The 19,020-nt window shown below is 47.8% G+C and overlaps 1 protein-coding gene across 1 annotated transcript in view; it reads left to right on the top strand.

Moving 5' to 3' along the window:
• Positions 1–18,653, top strand: part of LOC144673134 (uncharacterized) — a 120,689-nt gene extending 102,036 nt beyond the window's left edge. The window contains exons 15-19 of the mRNA XM_078535124.1: positions 22–105; positions 4,645–4,795; positions 7,516–7,606; positions 12,869–12,973; positions 18,285–18,653. Of these exons, the coding sequence (XP_078391250.1) occupies positions 22–105; positions 4,645–4,795; positions 7,516–7,606; positions 12,869–12,973; positions 18,285–18,490 (637 nt within the window). The 3' untranslated portion in view covers positions 18,491–18,653. The remainder of the gene's footprint in view (positions 1–21; positions 106–4,644; positions 4,796–7,515; positions 7,607–12,868; positions 12,974–18,284) is intronic.
• Positions 18,654–19,020: the final 367 nt, after the last annotated feature.

The following is a 19,020-nucleotide window of genomic DNA, read 5'->3' as shown; positions in this document are numbered from 1 at the left end:
ACACTTCCCCCTTCTCTCTAGGAATGTAATCCCGTTACCGATACCAACCCAGGGTTACCGCTCCCAGCGTAACGATGTTGACCATTCGCGGCGATGGAGTAAAGGGTAAGTGGTTGTGGCAGCCTCTGTGTAGTCACAACCTTAATATCCCATGTGTTACAGTTAGTTCCTGTCGTATTACAGAATAGCTGCAGTTCAGCCAGGTGTAACCTTCCACCTTTACTGACCCTCGCGGCAGAAGCTGAGTGAACCATTTTTACCCCCAATAGATGGTATCATGTCCAGATTCTGAAGATATCATGTGCACCAGCCTTTCTGGACTCTAGTCTCAGGAAAGAGGATTGAATGTGAAGTGTTGTGTTCAGAGAATGCTGAGCTCAGCAGCCAGTTTGAGCCTGTCTAACCTGAAGCTCTGCTGCACTGAGATCCAATTGGTCAGATTTGGGTTGTAAGGGTCATGCTGTTTTTCCACAAGCTGATGGAGGTTAAGAGGTGATGTCCTGCTGCCTTCACCCGTTCTGAGCCCAGGTCAGAAAACCCAGAAGGGACCGTTCACTAAAGTGCAGAGAAGCAGATTTCGGCAGATCTTTCTTGACAAAATCTGCTCTTCGAGAATTTTGGCAAAGGTGGTGAACAATGAGAATCGCCCCCTGTTTTAGTATTACTGTCGGATGTGTTCAGGGAAAAGGCTACAATCCCTCTGAGGCCGGACAAATCAGCTCCTCAATTCATTTAGGTCCCTCTTTATAAGAACTTTTAACAGGAGTTTAATGTACAGATGAGGTTGGGACTCACCAACTAATTATTTTAATGCATTGAAATAGTTTTTAATACATTAACATATTTTTAATTAAAGTCGGATCGCTGCGATCGGGAACTTTTCTTTTTATTGTTATTATACATTTATATGTAATTTTTTAACAATCAAACAATTTACCCAAAATGAATTTCCTGTGTGGATAATAAAGTGAAATTAAACTGAACTGAGTGATCTCCGTGATCAAGGCTGTGAATCTGGGGTAGGCAGTAGCCCCACACTTTGTCTGAAGCAGAATGACATGGAATGGAAGCTGGGCTTGTGGAACTTAGTAACGGTCTGGCCGGAGCTGTTCCACTCACCCTGCATCTCGTGCTGTTTAGTGATTGCGCTGGAATATTAACACAATTTTTCCCCTGTTAACAGCCAGACAACAGGCAGAGCCCATGCCCGGAGGCAACAGGAACAGAACATCATGTGCATGCGGCGTCTGCACATTAGCTTATGCAGGCAGATAGTGAAGGTGCAAAGCCACTTTAAGGGATCAGTCAAGGCAGTGAGTCCATTTATGAGGCCTCTTCTTCATATAGGCTGTCCGATAGCAACACCTCCCCCTCGCAAAGTGTATGAGAATATCATCAAATCGTGAGTATCAGGAGCACTAGAGGAAGCAGATTTAAACTGAAAGTATGAGGTGCAGAGAGACACAAAGGCTTGGGTAATGCAGTGACTGTGGGACTTGACCACAGATTGAGAACACATGAATAAACTGTGACACCCACACACCCACCTGGGTCGCTGCTGTCTCAGCCAGCCTGACCCAACCTGACCCCCTGTCCCAGCCCGACCCAGCCTGTCCCCCTGACCCAGCCTGTCCCCCTTGACCCAGCCTGTCCCCCTTGACCCAGCCTGTCCCCCTGACCCAGCCTGTCCCCCTTGACCCAGCCTGTCCCCCTTGACCCAGCCTGTCCCCCTTGACCCAGCCCAACCTCAACTGGTTACAATTTATGTAAATGACTCAGATGAAGGGAGGGATGGGATGGTTGCCAAATTTGCTGCTGACAAAGAAAGGTAGGAAAGTAAGTTGTGAAGAGGACACAGGGAGGTTCCAGAGGATATAGAGAGGTTAAGCGAGTGGGCACAGATTTGGCAAATGGAGTAAAATGGGGGAAAATGTAAAACTGTCCATTTTGGCAGGAAGAATAAAAGAGAAGCAGATTATCTAAATGGTGAGAGATTGCAGAGCTCTGAGGTGCAGAGGGATCTGGGTGTCCTAGTGCATAAATCACAAAAGGCTAGTATGCAAGTACAGCAAATCATTAGGAAAGCTAATAGAATGTTAACATTTATTGTGAGGGGAATTGAAAAGTAGGGAGGTTATGCTTCAAAACAAAAACAGAATTACCTGGAAAAAGTCAGCAGGTCTGGCAGCATCGGCGGAGAAGAAAAGAGTTGACGTTTCGAGTCCTCAGGACCCTTCAACAGAACTGAGTAAAATTAGGAGAGGGGTGAAATATAAGCTGGTTTAAGGTGAGGAGAGAGAAGTTGTGGGGTGGGGGGGGGTGGTTGTAGGGACAAGCAAGCAGTGATAGGAGCAGGAGCAGTGATAGCGCTCCTATCACTGCTTGCTTGTCCCTACAACCACCACCCCCCAACTTCTCTCTACCCCCCCCCCCCCCCACCCCCCCCCGCCCACCTTAAACCAGCTTATATTTCACCCCTCGCCTATTTTTACTCAGCTCTGTTGAAGGGTCATGAGGACTCGAAACGTCAACTCTTTTCTTCTCCACCGATGCTGCCAGACCTGCTGAGTTTTTCCAGGTAATTCTGTTTTTGTTTTGGATTTCCAGCATCCGTTTTTTGTTTTTAGCTTGTGCTTCAGTTGTGCAGGGCACTAGTGAGACCACATTTGGTGTACTGTGTACAGTATTGGTCACTTTATTTAAGGAAGGATGTAAATGCGTGGAAGCAGTTCAGGGAAAGTTTACCTGACTAATACCTGGAATGGGTGGGTTGTCCTATGAGGAAAGGCTGGACAGACAAGGCTTGTATCCACTGGAGTTTAGAAGAGTAAGAGGCGACTTGATTCACTGAGTGCGCGCGCTGGCCCCTCGCCGACCGAGCTCATGCATTCACCACTAGCACATTGACAGCATGTGTTGTCTGCTCGTGGTCTGAGATAGTTGGAAGTGCTCTTGGTTAACACTGTGAGCTGGACTGAAGACAATTAGTGGCAGGAATAGTCTCTCAGAGGGAATAACATTGTTTGCTATGAAATTTCTCCAAGTGCAGCACAAAAATCAACATCCTTTGTGTATAGAGCATGTTTCATGTGGAAAAGCATCTCATGGTGTCTCATAGAGGCCTCAGGTCAAGCCAACGAAATCAGTTGATGAAAAGCTTGTTGAAAGAAGCGTGTGTTAAGGAGGAGAGTGTTATGGAGAGATGGAGGATTTTAGGAATGGAATTTCTGCATGCAGGGCCTAATTGGTTGAATTACAGCCACCAATGGTTATGAGAAGGAATGGGAAAATGTACAAAAGTCTAGTCAGAGCCAAGGAAAGTTTTGTTGGAGGCATTGAGGTATCGGTTATTGGGGGATCAGGGTTATTGAGGTATTGGGGTATCGGAGGAAACTGGGTATCAGGGGAATCACAGATATCGGGGTATTGGGATATCGGGGGAATGGGTGTATCGAGGTATTAGAGTGGGGTGTGTGGTGGCTGTAGGACTGGTGGAGGTTGCACAGATAGAGAGGGATGAGTCTACGGATTTTGACACAAGGATGAAGATTTTAAACTGGAAGCTTTGGACGACCGGAAGGTGAACATAGGTCAGTGAGAACAGGCATGATGGGCTAACAGAACTTACCACAAGTTAAGACACGGGCAGCAGAGTTTTGGATGAGCTCATGTTTACAGAGGATGAAGATGGGGGTCCAACCAGGAGTGTAGGATAAGGGCTTCAACAGCAGATGAACTGGGGCAGGAATGGAGTCAGGTGCTGTTTCAAGGGTGGAAATAATTTTAGTGATGGATAAGTTACGGGGTTAGATGCTCAGCTCAGAGTCAGAGAAGATGCTGCGATTGTGAGTGGTCTGATTCTACATCAGACAGTAATCGAGGAAGGAAATCAAGTCAGCGATGAGAGAGTGGAGTTTATAAAATCTTCCATTGCATTAGGGGAAATTATAAGTCATCCCAGATGAATATTGAACAAATAGATGACAGCCCTGAGGCAGAAGAGTGGGTGAGAGGCGCTGGATGTCACCGGTATACAAACCTGATGTATGGATGGTGTCACCTTGGGACAGCAGATTGATGATGAAGAAGAGGGGGCTGAGGATAGGGGTTTAGCCCCAGCAGGGCTGAGGATAGACCCGGGCATTAGCTCCAGAGGTAGCAGTGTGGGAATGAGAAGAGAAGCCATTGCTGGAGATGCTCAGATTGGAATCAAGTGTGAACAGTGGCTCCGAGCGGCACGACCTGTCTCCACCCTTTGGACTGTAAAGTGACGACAGGGCCAGACTGAGATGATGCCATGAAGATTTTGGTGCCAACAAGGCTCTCAAAGGATAGAGGGAGAGAGTACTTGAGCATTTCCACAGCTGCTGATCATCATGAATGGAGGTCAAAGACTCGGAGTTTGGAATTGCCATTGTATGTGATTTGGGAGACTTTTCCCAGGAGTGGGACTGACAGATGTACAATTGGAAGGGGGTTGGGGATGCAGTGATAATGGCCATAAAGGACCACAAGAAGCCAAGGTTAAGAACGTAGCTGGGAATAAGGTCAGGAGAGTATCACTCCAGTCATTCTATAGGGACCTTTTTAATCATTGGATCATTTTGTAGGACGCTCTTAATCACCTGTTTCCCTTTCTCCCAGGGAACGCATTTCAGAGCTCATTGAGAACTTCCCGGTTAATGCACGGAGCTGTGGTGGTAGTCACACATTGACCTATGGTTACCATCGGCGTGGCCTAAAGGGATACGACCACCATCTGTCCATGATGCTGGATGAAAACAATGCTGCAAAGGTCTGAACTGAAAGTGGGTATGCTCGAGATAGAGAGATCTGAGGACCCAAGAGGTGGATTAGAATGAACTTAATGTTCCACCTCCTCTCAGATTAATGGCTGCATTTGCTTCTGCAGACCAAGGTCCTTGATTAGCTAAATCATGTACAGCTGCTGAGCAAGAAACAATATTCCTTAACTGGACTATCGCAATATAGGGCCGGACACAGGACTATCGCAATATAGGGCCAGACACAGGACTATCGCAATATAGGGCCAGACACCGGACTATCGCAATATAGGGCCAGACACCGGACTATCGCAATATAGGGCCAGACACCGGACTATCGCAATATAGGGCCAGAGAACGGACTATCGCAATATAGGGCCAGACACCGGACTATCGCAATATAGGGCCAGACACCGGACTATCGCAATATAGGGCCAGACACCGGACTATCGCAATATAGGGCCAGACACCGGACTATCGCAATATAGGGCCAGACACCGGACTATCGCAATATAGGGCCAGACACCGGACTATCGCAATATAGGGCCAGACACCGGACTATCGCAATATAGGGCCAGACACCGGACTATCGCAATATAGGGCCAGACACCGGACTATCGCAATATAGGGCCAGACACCGGACTATCGCAATATAGGGCCAGACACCGGACTATCGCAATATAGGGCCAGACACCGGACTATCGCAATATAGGGCCAGACACCGGACTATCGCAATATAGGGCCAGAGAACGGACTATCGCAATATAGGGCCAGACACCGGACTATCGCAATATAGGGCCAGACACCGGACTATCGCAATATAGGGCCAGACACCGGACTATCGCAATATAGGGCCAGACACCGGACTATCGCAATATAGGGCCAGACACCGGACTATCGCAATATAGGGCCAGACACCGGACTATCGCAATATAGGGCCAGACACCGGACTATCGCAATATAGGGCCAGACACCGGACTATCGCAATATAGGGCCAGACACCGGACTATCGCAATATAGGGCCAGACACCGGACTATCGTAATATAGGGCCAGACACTGGACTATTGCACTATAGGGCCAGACACTGGACTATTGCACTATAGGGTCAGACACTGGACTATTGCACTATAGGGTCAGACACTGGACTATTGCACTATAGGGTCAGACACTGGACTATTGCACTATAGGGTCAGACATTGGACTATTGCACTATAGGGTCAGACATTGGACTATTGCACTATAGGGTCAGACATTGGACTATTGCACTATAGGGTCAGACATTGGACTATTGCACTATAGGGTCAGACATTGGACTATTGCACTATAGGGTCAGACATTGGACTATTGCACTATAGGGTCAGACATTGGACTATTGCACTATAGGGTCAGACATTGGACTATTGCACTATAGGGTCAGACATTGGACTATTGCACTATAGGGTCAGACATTGGACTATTGCACTATAGGGTCAGACATTGGACTATTGCACTATAGGGTCAGACATTGGACTATTGCACTATAGGGTCAGACATTGGACTATTGCACTATAGGGTCAGACATTGGACTATTGCACTATAGGGTCAGACATTGGACTATTGCACTATAGGGTCAGACATTGGACTATTGCACTATAGGGTCAGACATTGGACTATTGCACTATAGGGTCAGACACGACTATTGCAATTTTGGGTCACACACTGGACTGTCACATCAGAGGGTCCGACACTGGACCGCTGCACTTTAGGGTCCGACGCTGGATAGTTGTCCATCTCTGCTCCAGTATGAGACAGAGTTGGGTATGTAAATGTTTCTCCCCAGGGACTGACAACATGGGCTACAGTGGAACCATTATCTGACGGTATCCACACATGTGCATATGTCCTAACAGCACTGTGGGTGTACCTACACCACATGGACTGCCCCTGTTCAAGACAGCAGCTCACCACCACCTTCTCAAGGACTAATAGGGATTTTTTAAATTTATCGGATGTGGGTGTCGCTGGCTAAGCCAGCGTTTATTGTTCAGAGGGCATTAAGAGTCAGCCACATTGCTGTGGGCCTGGAGTCACATGTAGGCCAGACTGGGTAAGGACGGCAAATTTCCTTCCCTTTGTGAACCAGATGGGTTTTTACAACAATCGACAATGGTTTCATGGTCATCATCAGACTTCTAATTCCTGATTTTTATTGCATTCAAATTTCACCATCTGCCGGTTGGGATTTGAACCCCGATCTCCAGACCATTACCCTGGGTCTCTGGATTACTAGCCCAGTGACAATGCCACTATACCATCGCCTCCCCCAGTAAATGCTCACCTAACCAGCAACACCCACATCCTGTGAAAGAGTAAAACTCAACTATGTACAGTATCTACATATCTAGTGTCTATATATGTACAGTATACATATTTGTACAATGTCCATAAATATGAGCCCATTTGCCCATCTGAGTTCCTGATAATCCTTTTATCAAAAATATTTGAAGATATTTTAGCCCAGCTCTGTGCTAACCTTGTCCATACAAGCAGTTATTTGAGAGCAGCCCTTTAACTACACATCGGGCATGCAGCTAATGTCCCCTGGTATAATGTGATGACTGGATGTGCACCTCAGTATACAGGTGATCATTGACACTCACCTCTCTCTTTGCACTGTGAGTCCACTACCTAATGCCAGGAATCTTCTTCCGAATGCCAGCAAACTGGTTGTAATATCTCTTCATTCTCCAGCAGTGGACAGACTCCGTTGTGGCCAGCACTAACACACAGACACCCAAAGCAAGGATCAACACAAAGCTGCCATCTATTGGAGGAAAGGACGGTATGTGGTCTGAAAGCTCCAGAGTCTGACATCACTGACATCCCAGATAGGAATGTGTCTTTTGTCTTTCAGAGTGTGGTGGACCCACTGGGACTCTCCAGCATTTCCTTGTGTTATTTTGGAGTTTAGCTTGAGCCATTCTGCTGGGCAGCCAATTCTGGAGCTGCTTTCCCCAGTACCTGGAAGTTGTACTCATGATTCTGCGGCTCAGCACCATGCCCACTAGCCCCCCGCCCAACATTCCTGCCCGCAACACTCACTCCTCAATCTAAAATCTACCTTCAGGCACATTCATGTATTGCTAGAGATTTATGGCTTAGGCTGAGACTATTCGGCCATTGAGTCCATGCTGGTTCTTTAGAGAAACCTAGTCAGTCCCATTCCCCCACTCTATCCCTGCTCTATCCCTGTATCCCTGCTCTATCCCTGTATCCCTGCAAGTTTATTTTCTTTGGCCATTCTTCCGATCTCTTTTTGAAATCATTGATCGTCTCTGCTTCCACCACCCTCGTTGGCAGCGAGTTCCAGGCCATTACAGCTCACTGCATAAAAAAGGTTTTTCCTCACATTCCCCCTGCATCTCTTGCCCAAGACTTTAAATCTGTGTCCCCCTAATCCTTTTCTTTGTCTCCTTTACCTATGCCTGACATTCTCTCTATCAATTTTTCTTTTATTCATCCATGGGATGTGGGCATCGCTGGCTGGGTCAGCATTTATTGCCCATCCCTAATTGCCCTTGTTCAGAGGGCATTTAAGAACCAACCACATTGCTGTGGGTCTGGAGTCACATGTAGACCAGACCAGGTAAGGACGGCAGATTTCCTTCCCTAAAGGACATTAGTTGAACCAGATGAGTTATTATGACAATTGGCAATGGTTTCATGGTCATCATCAGATTTTTAATTGTAGATTTTTATTTAATTCAGATTCCACCATCTGCCGTGGTGGGATTCGACCCCAGGTCCCCCGAGTATTACCCTGGATCTCCGCAATACTGGTCCAGTGACAAAACTGCTCTGCTACCACCTCCCCTTGATTTCCCTCCCTCAATCTCCTTTGCTCCAACCCCAGCTTATCCAATCTAATGCTGTAACTAAAATCCCTCACCCCTGGAACAGTTCTGGTAAACAAGGACAAACAAGGCACGGTCATACACGATGAATGGTAGGACCCTGGGAAGTACCGAGGATCAGAGGGTCCTTGGTGTGCATGTCCACCGGTCCCTTAAGGTAGCGGGACAGGTAGATGAGGTGGTTAAGAAGGCATATGGGATACTTGCCTTTATTAGCCGAGGCATAGAATATAAGAGCAGGGAGGTTATGCTGGAACTATATAAAACGCTGGTTAGGCCACAGCTAGAGTATTAATGCAGTTCTGGAATCCGCGTTATAGGAAAGATGTGATTGCACTAGGCGGAGTGCAGAGGAGATTTACCAGGATGTTGCCTGGGCTGGAGAGTTTTAGTTATGAGGTGAGATTGGACAAACAAGGGTTATTTTCCCTGGAGCAGAGGAGATTGAGGGGGGACATGATTGAGGTGTATAAAATTATGAGAGGCATAGATAGGGCAGACAGGAAGGAACTTTTCCCCTTGGTGGAGGGATCAATAACCAGGGGGCAAAGATTTGAGGCAAAGGGCAGGAGGTTTAGAGGGGATGTGAGGAAGAATTTTTTCACTCAGAGTGGTGGGAATCTGGAACTCACTGCCTGAAAGGGTGGTAGAGGCAGAAACCCTCGTAACATTGAAGAAGTATTTGGATGTGCACTTGCGATGCCATGGCATACAAGGCTATGGGCCTAGTGCTGGAAAATGGGATTAGAATAGTTAGGTACTTGTTTGACCGGCGCAGACCCGATGGGCCGAAGGGCCTTTTTCTGTGCTGTAGACCTCTATGACTCTATAAACCTCCTCTGCATCTTCTCAAGGACCCTCACATCCTTTCTAAAGTGTGGTGACCAGAACTTGATGCAATACTCTAATTAGGGTCTCACCAGAGCTTTATAAAGGTTCAGTATAACCTCCCTGCTTTTGTACTCAATACGTCTATTTATGAAGCCCAAGATCCCATTCTCTCAATATGTCCTGCCTCCTTCAAAGTTCGATGCATATGCACCTCCAGGTGCCTCTGTTCCAGCTGGCTCTTTAGAACTGTGCCTCTCCCTATCCCTTCTGCCGAAATGCATCACCTCACACTTCTCTGTATTAAACTCCCTCTGCCACTGCTCTGCCCATTCTCCTAGCCTATGTCCTGTTGCAGTCAGATTATATCATCCTCACAGTTTGCCACTCCTCCAAATTTAGTATTCCCTGTAATTTTTGAAATTTTACTCTGTATTCCAATATCCAAGTTATTTATATTTATATCAGGAAAAGCAGTGATCCTTGGGGAACACCACTGCCTACCATCCATCTGAAAATTAACCATTTACCACAACTCACTGTTTTCTGTCCTTAAATCATTTCTTTAATCCAATTTGACATTGACCCTCCTACGCCATAAGCCTTAACTTCGTTAACCAGCGTTTTATGTGGTACTTTGTCAAAAACTTTCTTGAAATCCATATAGACAACATCCACTGCATTCCCTTCATCAACCTTCTCTGTTACTGAATCAAAACATTCAATGAGATTAGTCGAGCACAATCTGCCGTTTACAAATCAGTGCTGGCTCTCCTTAATGAACTCAAACCTCTCCAAATGCCCTGTTGATTTTTTTCCCTGATTATTGTTTCTCAAACCTTACCCACCACTGATGTTACACTGACCACTCTGTAGTTACTCGGACTGTCCTTACACCCTTTCTTGAATAAAGGTGTCACATTTGCCACTCTCCAATCCTCTGGCACCTCTCCCGTATCCAGGGGAGATTGGAAGATTATGGCAAGTCCTTCCGCTATCTCCACCCCCACTTCCTTTGGCAACCTGGCATGCAAACCATCCGGACCAGGCGAATTATCCACTCTAAGCTTTGCCAGCCTTTCCAGTACCTCCTGCCCATCAATTTTCACCCCATCTATTACCTCTTCATCTCCATTTCTACTGATATTTTATCATCATCCTCTTCCTTAGTGAACACTGATACAGCCTTGCCCTGCGCCTCTCAGCACATACCATTCACTTCGTCTTTAATAGGAGCCACGCTTTTTATTACTACCTGTGTACTATTTACAAGCCAGTAGAAGATTATTTGATGTGTGTGAAGTTCAGGGAGAAAGTAGCAACCAGACTCCTGCTATCACTCTTCCCTCGAGCTGTTTTGTGCAGATTATTCGTTTGGCTGCACCCCTCATTGATTCAAACCTATTTTACAGGAGGCTGTGTATTTCACCTCAAGGCAAGGCTGTGACGTGTATTGTCCAACCCTCGATGCCATTGAGAAATAAAAGGATTCACAGTATTGAATATCAGGGAGTCACCAAATTACTAAACATACAATAATTAAACTTAACAGCAACACTTAGATCAAAAACCTTGTATGTTTCATGTGGAGAGCCGCCTGCTATATTAGTCTGAGCTTGCTTTACAGTTTAATCAGGACCAAGTGAATCCAGTGCCCCTATTCCAACACCTTTTTCTCAGCTCTTTGGTCTGACATTCCAGCTGTTAAAAGGTGCATTGAAGAAGCATCTTCCCTTGACACTTATCAATAAGTTTAGTTTTAATATGTTGTTTATCAATAGCCCAGACCTACTTCCCAGATTGGTTTCTAATTTCTTAGATTCTATGGTCTTGAGGCAGGTGTTGACCTTTAACACATTCCTTTCAATAAATGAACAAAGGAGAATTTCCTGCATCTTTATAGTCACTGAAATGGTTTTTCACCAGCTTTATTGTCTAAACTGATCATTCCTTTGAGGTCAGAGATTATTCAATATTTCAGTGCTCATGGCGCCGATAATGATTTATAATGTTGCACTCAACAGGAAAAAAGCTAATATTGTCCAATCTTAAGAGGAATAGATGGGCGCAAAACTCAGCAGAGCCCCCGACAGAATAAACCATTTCTCAGACACTCCTGCACCACAATCTTTCACAGACGCCAAATCTTCAAAGAGAGAATACCTGTATGTCTGCACTTGTTTCCCTGAAAGATTGAAAACACAGTAACTTAAAATTAGACAAGAGTAAGGAATGAAGGAGAAAAAAACCAAAAATGCTGGAAAAACTCAGGTCTGACAGCATCTGTGGTGAGAAAGACAGAGTTAACGTTTTGAGTCCTTATGACTCTTCATCAGAGCTAAAGAGCAGTAAAAATGTGATGAAATTTATACCGTTTAAGGGGGTGGGGCAGGTGGAGCTGGGTAGAGGGCCAGTGATAGGTGGAGGCAAAGGAGAGATTGCCAGAGATGTCATAAACAAAAGGTCAAAGGGGATGTTAATGATACTGATACTAGCTAAAGGAGGTGCTGATGGTGGCGTTAAAGTCAGAAAGCAGAATGTGATAATAGCAGGACAAGGGTAAGCACTCTGGAAAGAACAACATGAACAAGTGACAGGTGGGCCATGTGGGGGGTGGGGTGAGAGGGAGGGGACAGTATTGGGGAAAAAGATTGAAAATAGGATAAAAGGTGGGGATAAAACAATGAATAAAAGTGAAAATAAATAAAACTAAAAATAAGTGGATAAAAAATAATTTAAAAATAAAAATGAATATTGAAAAAAGGGGATAAAAACAGGAGTGAGGGTGGAGGAGAGAGTTCATGATCTAAAGTTGGTGCTGTTAGAGCTGCTGAGCTTTTCCAGCATTTTCTGTTTTGGTTTCAGATTTCCAGCGTCCGCAGTATTTTGCCTTTATCTAAGGAATGAAGGGAACTGATTTAAATGTAAATTTTTGAAACATGTGTTAGGTTTCTATGTGGCAGGCAGACACCCCACTCTCCCCGACGCTCACCCACTCTCCCCGACGCTCACCCATTCTCCCCGACGCTCGCCCACTCTCCCCGACGCTCGCCCACTCTCCCCGACGCTCGCCCACTCTCCCCGACGCTCGCCCACTCTCCCCGACGCTCGCCCAATCTCCCCGACGCTCGCCCAATCTCCCCGACGCTCGCCCACTCTCCCCGACGCTCGCCCACTCTCCCCGACGCTCGCCCACTCTCCCCGACACTCGCCCACGCTCTCTCCCCGACGCTCGCCCACGCTCTCTCCCCGACGCTCGCCCACGCTCTCTCCCCGACGCTCGCCCACGCTCTCCCTGTCGCCTACTCCCCGTCACTATCTGGCAATGCTGCTGCTCACTCAAGCTCCTTGTTCTGTTGCAGTGCCCAAGTACAAACCAACTCGCTGTCTCTCACGGAAAAGCTCTTCATCCAAACTCTCCTCCTGTCAATCATACTCTGCATATCTACCCTCTCTCACACAGCCAGGTAAGGACTGTCACATTTGAATGGCTTTTGCTCCCTGGGGCACGAACCAGCAAACTTATACATAACTGCCTGAGATTAAGCTACCCACTCACAGGGTGCCAGGGAGCTCGCCCGCCGGGTGCCCGGGAGCTCGCCCGCCGGGTGCCCGGGAGCTCGCCCGCCGGGTGCCCGGGAGCTCGCCCGCCGGGTGCCCGGGAGCTCGCCCGCCGGGTGCCCGGGAGCTCGCCCGCCGGGTGCCCGGGAGCTCGCCCGCCGGGTGCCCGGGAGCTCGCCCGCCGGGTGCCCGGGAGCTCGCCCGCCGGGTGCCCGGGAGCTCGCCCGCCGGGTGCCCGGGAGCTCGCCCGCCGGGTGCCCGGGAGCTCGCCCGCCGGGTGCCCGGGAGCTCGCCCGCCGGGTGCCCGGGAGCTCGCCCGCCGGGTGCCCGGGAGCTCGCCCGCCGGGTGCCCGGGAGCTCGCCCGCCCGCCGGGTGCCCGGGAGCTCGCCCGCCCGCCGGGTGCCCGGGAGCTCGCCCGCCCGCCAGGTGCCGGTCTGGGGGCTGTAACTGTGCTGCATATTTCCCCAGCATTCCAAAGCTGACAAGCCAGATCTCAAAGGATCGTCTGCTGCCAGTTCTATTGGGCTGCAGGTATTAAGAGATTGAAAAGTGACTCTGGGTCCTGTACATAGTTTGGGGATCCCATTGAGAAAGAAAAATCACAGCAGCCCCTTTCCAACAGATACAGGAGGGTTAAAGTACAACAAGGTCAGTACTGAGGGAGTGCTGCACTGTCAGAGGGTCAGTACTGAGGGAGTGCTGCACTGTCAGAGGGTCAGTACTGAGGGAGTGCTGCACTGTTGGAGGGTCAGTACTGAGGGAGTGCTGCACTGTTGGAGGGTCAGTACTGAGGGAGTGCTGCACTGTTGGAGGGTCAGTACTGAGGGAGTGCTGCACTGTTGGAGGGTCAGTACTGAGGGAGTGCTGCACTGTCGGAGGGTCAGTACTGTGGGAGTGCTGCACTGTCGGAGGGTCAGTACTGAGGGAGTGCTGCACTGTTGGAGGGTCAGTACTGAGGGAGTGCTGCACTGTCGGAGGGTCAGTACTGTGGGAGTGCTGCACTGTCGGAGGGTCAGTACTGAGGGAGTGCTGCACTGTCGGAGGGTCAGTACTGAGGGAGTGCTGCACTGTCGGAGGGTCAGTACTGAGGGAGTGCTGCACTGTCGGAGGGTCAGTACTGAGGGAGTGCTGCACTGTCGGAGGGTCAGTAGTGCGGGAGTGTATGTGATTATTGGGCACCCTAGCTACATGACCAGCCCGACTCAGCTGTGACTCTCAGTATTGGTGTGGAAGTTTGATGTGTTAGCTCGGGCGAGCACCTCAGTGTCGGGTAATTTGTCCTCCCATCTGATCTTCAGAAGCTTCTGAAGTTGCTGATGTGAAAGTGGTTGAGCTCCTTGGCCTGACATTGGGCATGCGAGATTTGGACTGTGTACCAGAGTGGGCAGGACATAGCTCTGTAGAATTTCAGTTTGGCGGGCAGACTTCCTCCTCTTCATTCTCAGACTGATGTTCAAAGTCTGCCGAAGGCAACACTTGCTTTGGCAATTCTTGCATGTGTCTCGCCATCAACACAGACAGCTCGAGAAAGTGTACAGCTGAGATGGGTGACCCTTTCCACTGCTGAGTTTCTGGCCATAGACTGAAATCTTGGGCTCAAGATAGAGTTTTCCTGGAGCAGGCCGGTATGTTACTTCAGTTTTCTTTGTACTGATCATAAGGCCGAAGTTGTCAAATGCATCGTAGAACAAGTCAATGATACATTGCATGTCCACCACCTCTGAACCGGAAGCTAGTGCACAGTCAAAGGCAAATAGGTAATTGCGAAGTATTTTCTTAAAGACTTGACCTTCGAATGGAGCCATCCTAGATTGAGCAGCTTCCCACCCATACGTACCTGATTTCGATGGCAATATCACCAGAGTGGAAGACATCAGAGAGCATGGCAGAGAAAAACATGCTGAAGATTGTTGGCACTAGCACACAGCCCTGTTTAACTTCATTAGTGACTGGGAATGGGTCAGAAGACTCGCCATCATTCAGGAAACACGCGAGCAAGCCTTCTTGGAACTGTCAAACCATTGTGATGAATTTGTCAAGGCAGCTGAATTTCTCCATTGCCTTCCCAAGGCCCTCATGGCCTACTATGTCAAAGGCCTTGGTCAGGTCAGCAAATGTGGTATAGAGGTCCATGCACCGTTCTTGGCATTTCTCCTGTAGCTGTCTAATTGCAAAAGCCTTATCGGTTGTTTCTTGACTTTTTCTGAAATCAGTGTCTCTGGCAGCAGATCTTGGTTGAGTTGTTGCACTTAACAGTTCAGAAGGTTTCTGGCAAAGGATTTTCCGGTGATGGAGAGAAGTGAGATTCCTCTATGCTTGTCACAAGATTGGCGAGTTCCTTTCTGCTTGTACAGGTGGACAATGGAGGCATCGTTGCATTCTTGTGGGATGATTCCTTGTTCCCACAGAGGCTGAAAGAGTTCAGTGAGCTTGTTGACCAGGCATTGACCTCTAGCTTTGTAGACCTCAGCTGGGATACCATCAGCTCCTGGAACTTGGCCACTAGACAAGGAGTTCGTTTGCGTTTGTCGTTTCTAACATCGTGGGAGGGTCATCAAGAGACTGGTGATGACAACCTGTGGCAGCTTGTTTAATGCTTTCTCATTGATGGATGAAGCCAAGTGAGGATGTGGTTTCTGCCCATCCTTCTAGAATTTTGGCTTTTTCTGTGAGCAGTGTTGACCCGACAGCTTTGAGGATTGTGGATGAACCTGTGGACGGATTTTGGAGCATAATAGAACCTCTTCCAGTCTTTGTGGTCAACATATTACTGAAGTTTGTCTGCTTTCTGATTCAGCCAAGTGTCTAGCATCTCTCTGAGCTTACATTGGATAGTCCTACGGATCTTTTGGTAGGCATCGTGCTTGGATACTGATGACTTGTCATTGAGGTAAACCCTGTAGAGAAGATGTTTCTCCTCCAGTAGTTTCTGGATTATTCATTGTTTTCATCAAACTGATCTTGGTGCTTATGAGAGGTAGGGCCAAGGGCCCTCGAGTAGTGGAGTTCATTGTCTCCTTGTGTAGCACCTCTCACAGATCGGTTCACTGCACTTGAGTGGCACATCCTGTATTGGTCCTCATCTTCACCCAACTCGCACTTGTGGCACCAAGTAGTTGTTAGCATAAGACAACAAGCGCACCCCGGTGACTACTTCGACAGGTGGGTCTAACCAGGTGAAGGTAGCTATCATGTCTCAGCGGTTCAAGAAGGCAGCTCACCACCACCTTCTCAACGGCAATTAGGGATGGACAATAAATGCCGGTCTAACCAGTGATGCCCATATCCCATCAATGAATGAAAAAAATAATTGATTACCCTGGTATGCAAAGACTGATTCCTGCAGATTCCTGGGCAGATGAGACCAATCTAAAGTCCAAAGTCCAACGCTCTTGAAGGCGGATCAGCATCGTGTTGTGGAACACGCAGAGTTCAACAAGACACAGGAGATGTCCAGGTCACCCATTGCATCCGGATTTAACGCCAGCTGTCTATACTCGAATAGAAGATGGACGATTCTCTTCTGTCTCATGTTTTGCTTTGAAGAATGCTCAAATGGATTATTGGGAGACTCGTGGTCACAGGATGAGGGGATGGGGGAGTGGGGATGGGGATTGGAAATTGGGGAGGTTGGGGAGATTTGCAGCCACTGCATGTGACACATTCACATGGTTATAGTATGAAATGTGTGTTGGAAAGGATGGTGGGAGCAGAATTCAACAGTAAAAAAGAATTGGATATAAACCTAAAGCCAAAAATTTGAAGGGCTATGGGGAAAGGGAAGGAGTGAGTAAGACTAATTTGAGAACCCTTTCAGAGAGATGGTATTGGCACACTCTTCCCCAGGCAGCAGTGGAGGCTGGCTCATTGCCGATATTCAAGGCTGAGTTAGACAAGTTTTTGATTGATAAGGGAGTTATTGTTATGGGGACAGGCAGGAAAGTGGAGTTAAAGCCACCATCAGATCAGTCATGATCTTGTTGAATGGCAGAGCAGGCTCGAGAGGCTGAATGGCCCACCCCAGCTCCTATTTCTTTTGACCTTATTCAAATCCTGCCCCAATAATGGCCGCCTCTTCGCCGCCCCTCCCTCCCTCCCTCCCTCCCTCCTTCACTCACTCACTCACTCACTCATTCCTGGGCAGGGCCTGAGGCTCCACTCTGTTCTCCATCTCCAGCCTCCTTATCCCTGACCCCGGATGGGACATGTTTAAACTCTTCTTTCCTGGAGACAGACACCACCCACATGGCTCTGAGCTTAACTCAATTGAGATTCTGCTTCACCCTATTTGGGGAATGGTTTCTTCCATTCTGCTCACAAACTTCCTGAAATGTATTTTCCCTCTGATTATTTCAGTAAAACAGTTGGCCTTTCCAGATTTTCTGTTTTTATTTCAGATTTCAAGATTTTCTGGTTTTGATTTTTAAAAATTTTTCTTCTTTTTTATTTCCTTTCATTTAATTTTGATTGGTCTATTGGTTGGGTTATTCTGATTGGCTAATTGTCAGGCTGGAAATTTTCACAAAATACATTATAATGGGCAAGGTGTACGTAAAACAATTAAACCGCTAATCGTTTTAAAATATGTTTTAACACAACTATGCTATTTGGGACTACTTAAAATAGGGTATAGCTGTCCGACATGTTTGTCCTTGAGAAGGTGGTGGTGAGCTGCCTTCCTGACCCGCTGCAGTCCATGTGGTGTAGGCACACCCACAGTGCTGTTAGGGAGGGAGTTCCAGGATTTTGACCCAGCGACAGTGAAGGAACGGTGATATATTTCCCAGTCAGGATGGTGTGTGACTTGGAGGGGAACTTCCAGGTGGTGGTGTTCCCATGTGTCTGCTGCCCTTGTCCTTCTAGATGATAGAGGTCGTGGGTTTGGAAGGTACTGTCTAAGGAGCCTTGGTGAATTCCTGCAATGCATCTTGTAGATGGTACACACACTGCTGCTACTGTGCGTCGGTGGTGCTGGAGGGGGTGCTAATGAATTTCCACATCTCAGATCCAGATGTGAGCTATTCTATACAGTTGTGACCCATTGATCATTCTGCGTGGGCGGCTGTGTTGGAGCAATTGCTGCTAGGACTGAGGTTGGTTTACCTGGGAGGATCTGTGCTCTGAGATGCCTCTCTTTCTAGCAGTAGCAGTATCATTACAAGACACTACACAGGCAGCCGAGGGAAAATCTAATTGTCTTTCATGCCCCCTTTCAGGTTCAGTAATGCCAGAGCAAAGTTTGTCTTCAGAGGCTGACCGTCAGTCCTTGACCGATCCATCACTCCTGTGTCCTTGCCCTGGGAACCAGATGTCTGGGCAGCCTTCACTCTCGTGCCCCTCGATGGAGCCTGTGGAAACTCTGGACCTACCGAGGCACTCGGGGGTTGAACAGCCAGCACCAGTCAAACCTGTTAATATTTAAAACTCAACTATTAATACATGTGGAAAAGTTTTGTAAAGAATCCATTTGTGTGTCTTTGACTCTTGAGGGAGGCGAGAGGAGTTAGTGGGGATCTTAAAGTGACCAAGATTTACTTGTAATGGAAGGTGTTCTGGGCACTTTTGTCACAATGACTGAATAGGTACAAAGCCATTTCCTCCACATTGTGCTTCCTGAGGGAGGGACCACTTCTCCATGTGCCCTCTGAGCGCAGTAGCCCAGAGTTCAAGGCCCAGTTTCCCATTACTGCCTGGCTGTGAGAGCAGTGAAGTCCATGATACAGGATTCTGGTGAGAGGCAGCTCCATTTCCCAGATTCAGTTCCCTAACTCTCATGTCGGTTGAGTGCCAGGGGGATTAGTTTGGAAACAAGCTACTGCTGAGTTCAGTGGGTTAGTGATCCGCTCCCAGTGACCTGCTGTTCTAGTCCATAGGCATCCATTTCCCTTCCTAATCAGGGAACGCTGAGCTCTACATAATACCAGACAGTATTCCTGGCCTGCACTCAGTTCG

Source organism: Cetorhinus maximus, unplaced genomic scaffold (assembly GCF_964194155.1).
Source record: "Cetorhinus maximus unplaced genomic scaffold, sCetMax3.hap1.1 HAP1_SCAFFOLD_298, whole genome shotgun sequence".
In the NCBI taxonomy this organism is placed as follows: domain Eukaryota; kingdom Metazoa; phylum Chordata; class Chondrichthyes; order Lamniformes; family Cetorhinidae; genus Cetorhinus; species Cetorhinus maximus.
The sequence above is the reverse complement of the archived record's forward strand: the minus strand, read 5'-3'. Positions and strand labels throughout refer to the sequence as shown.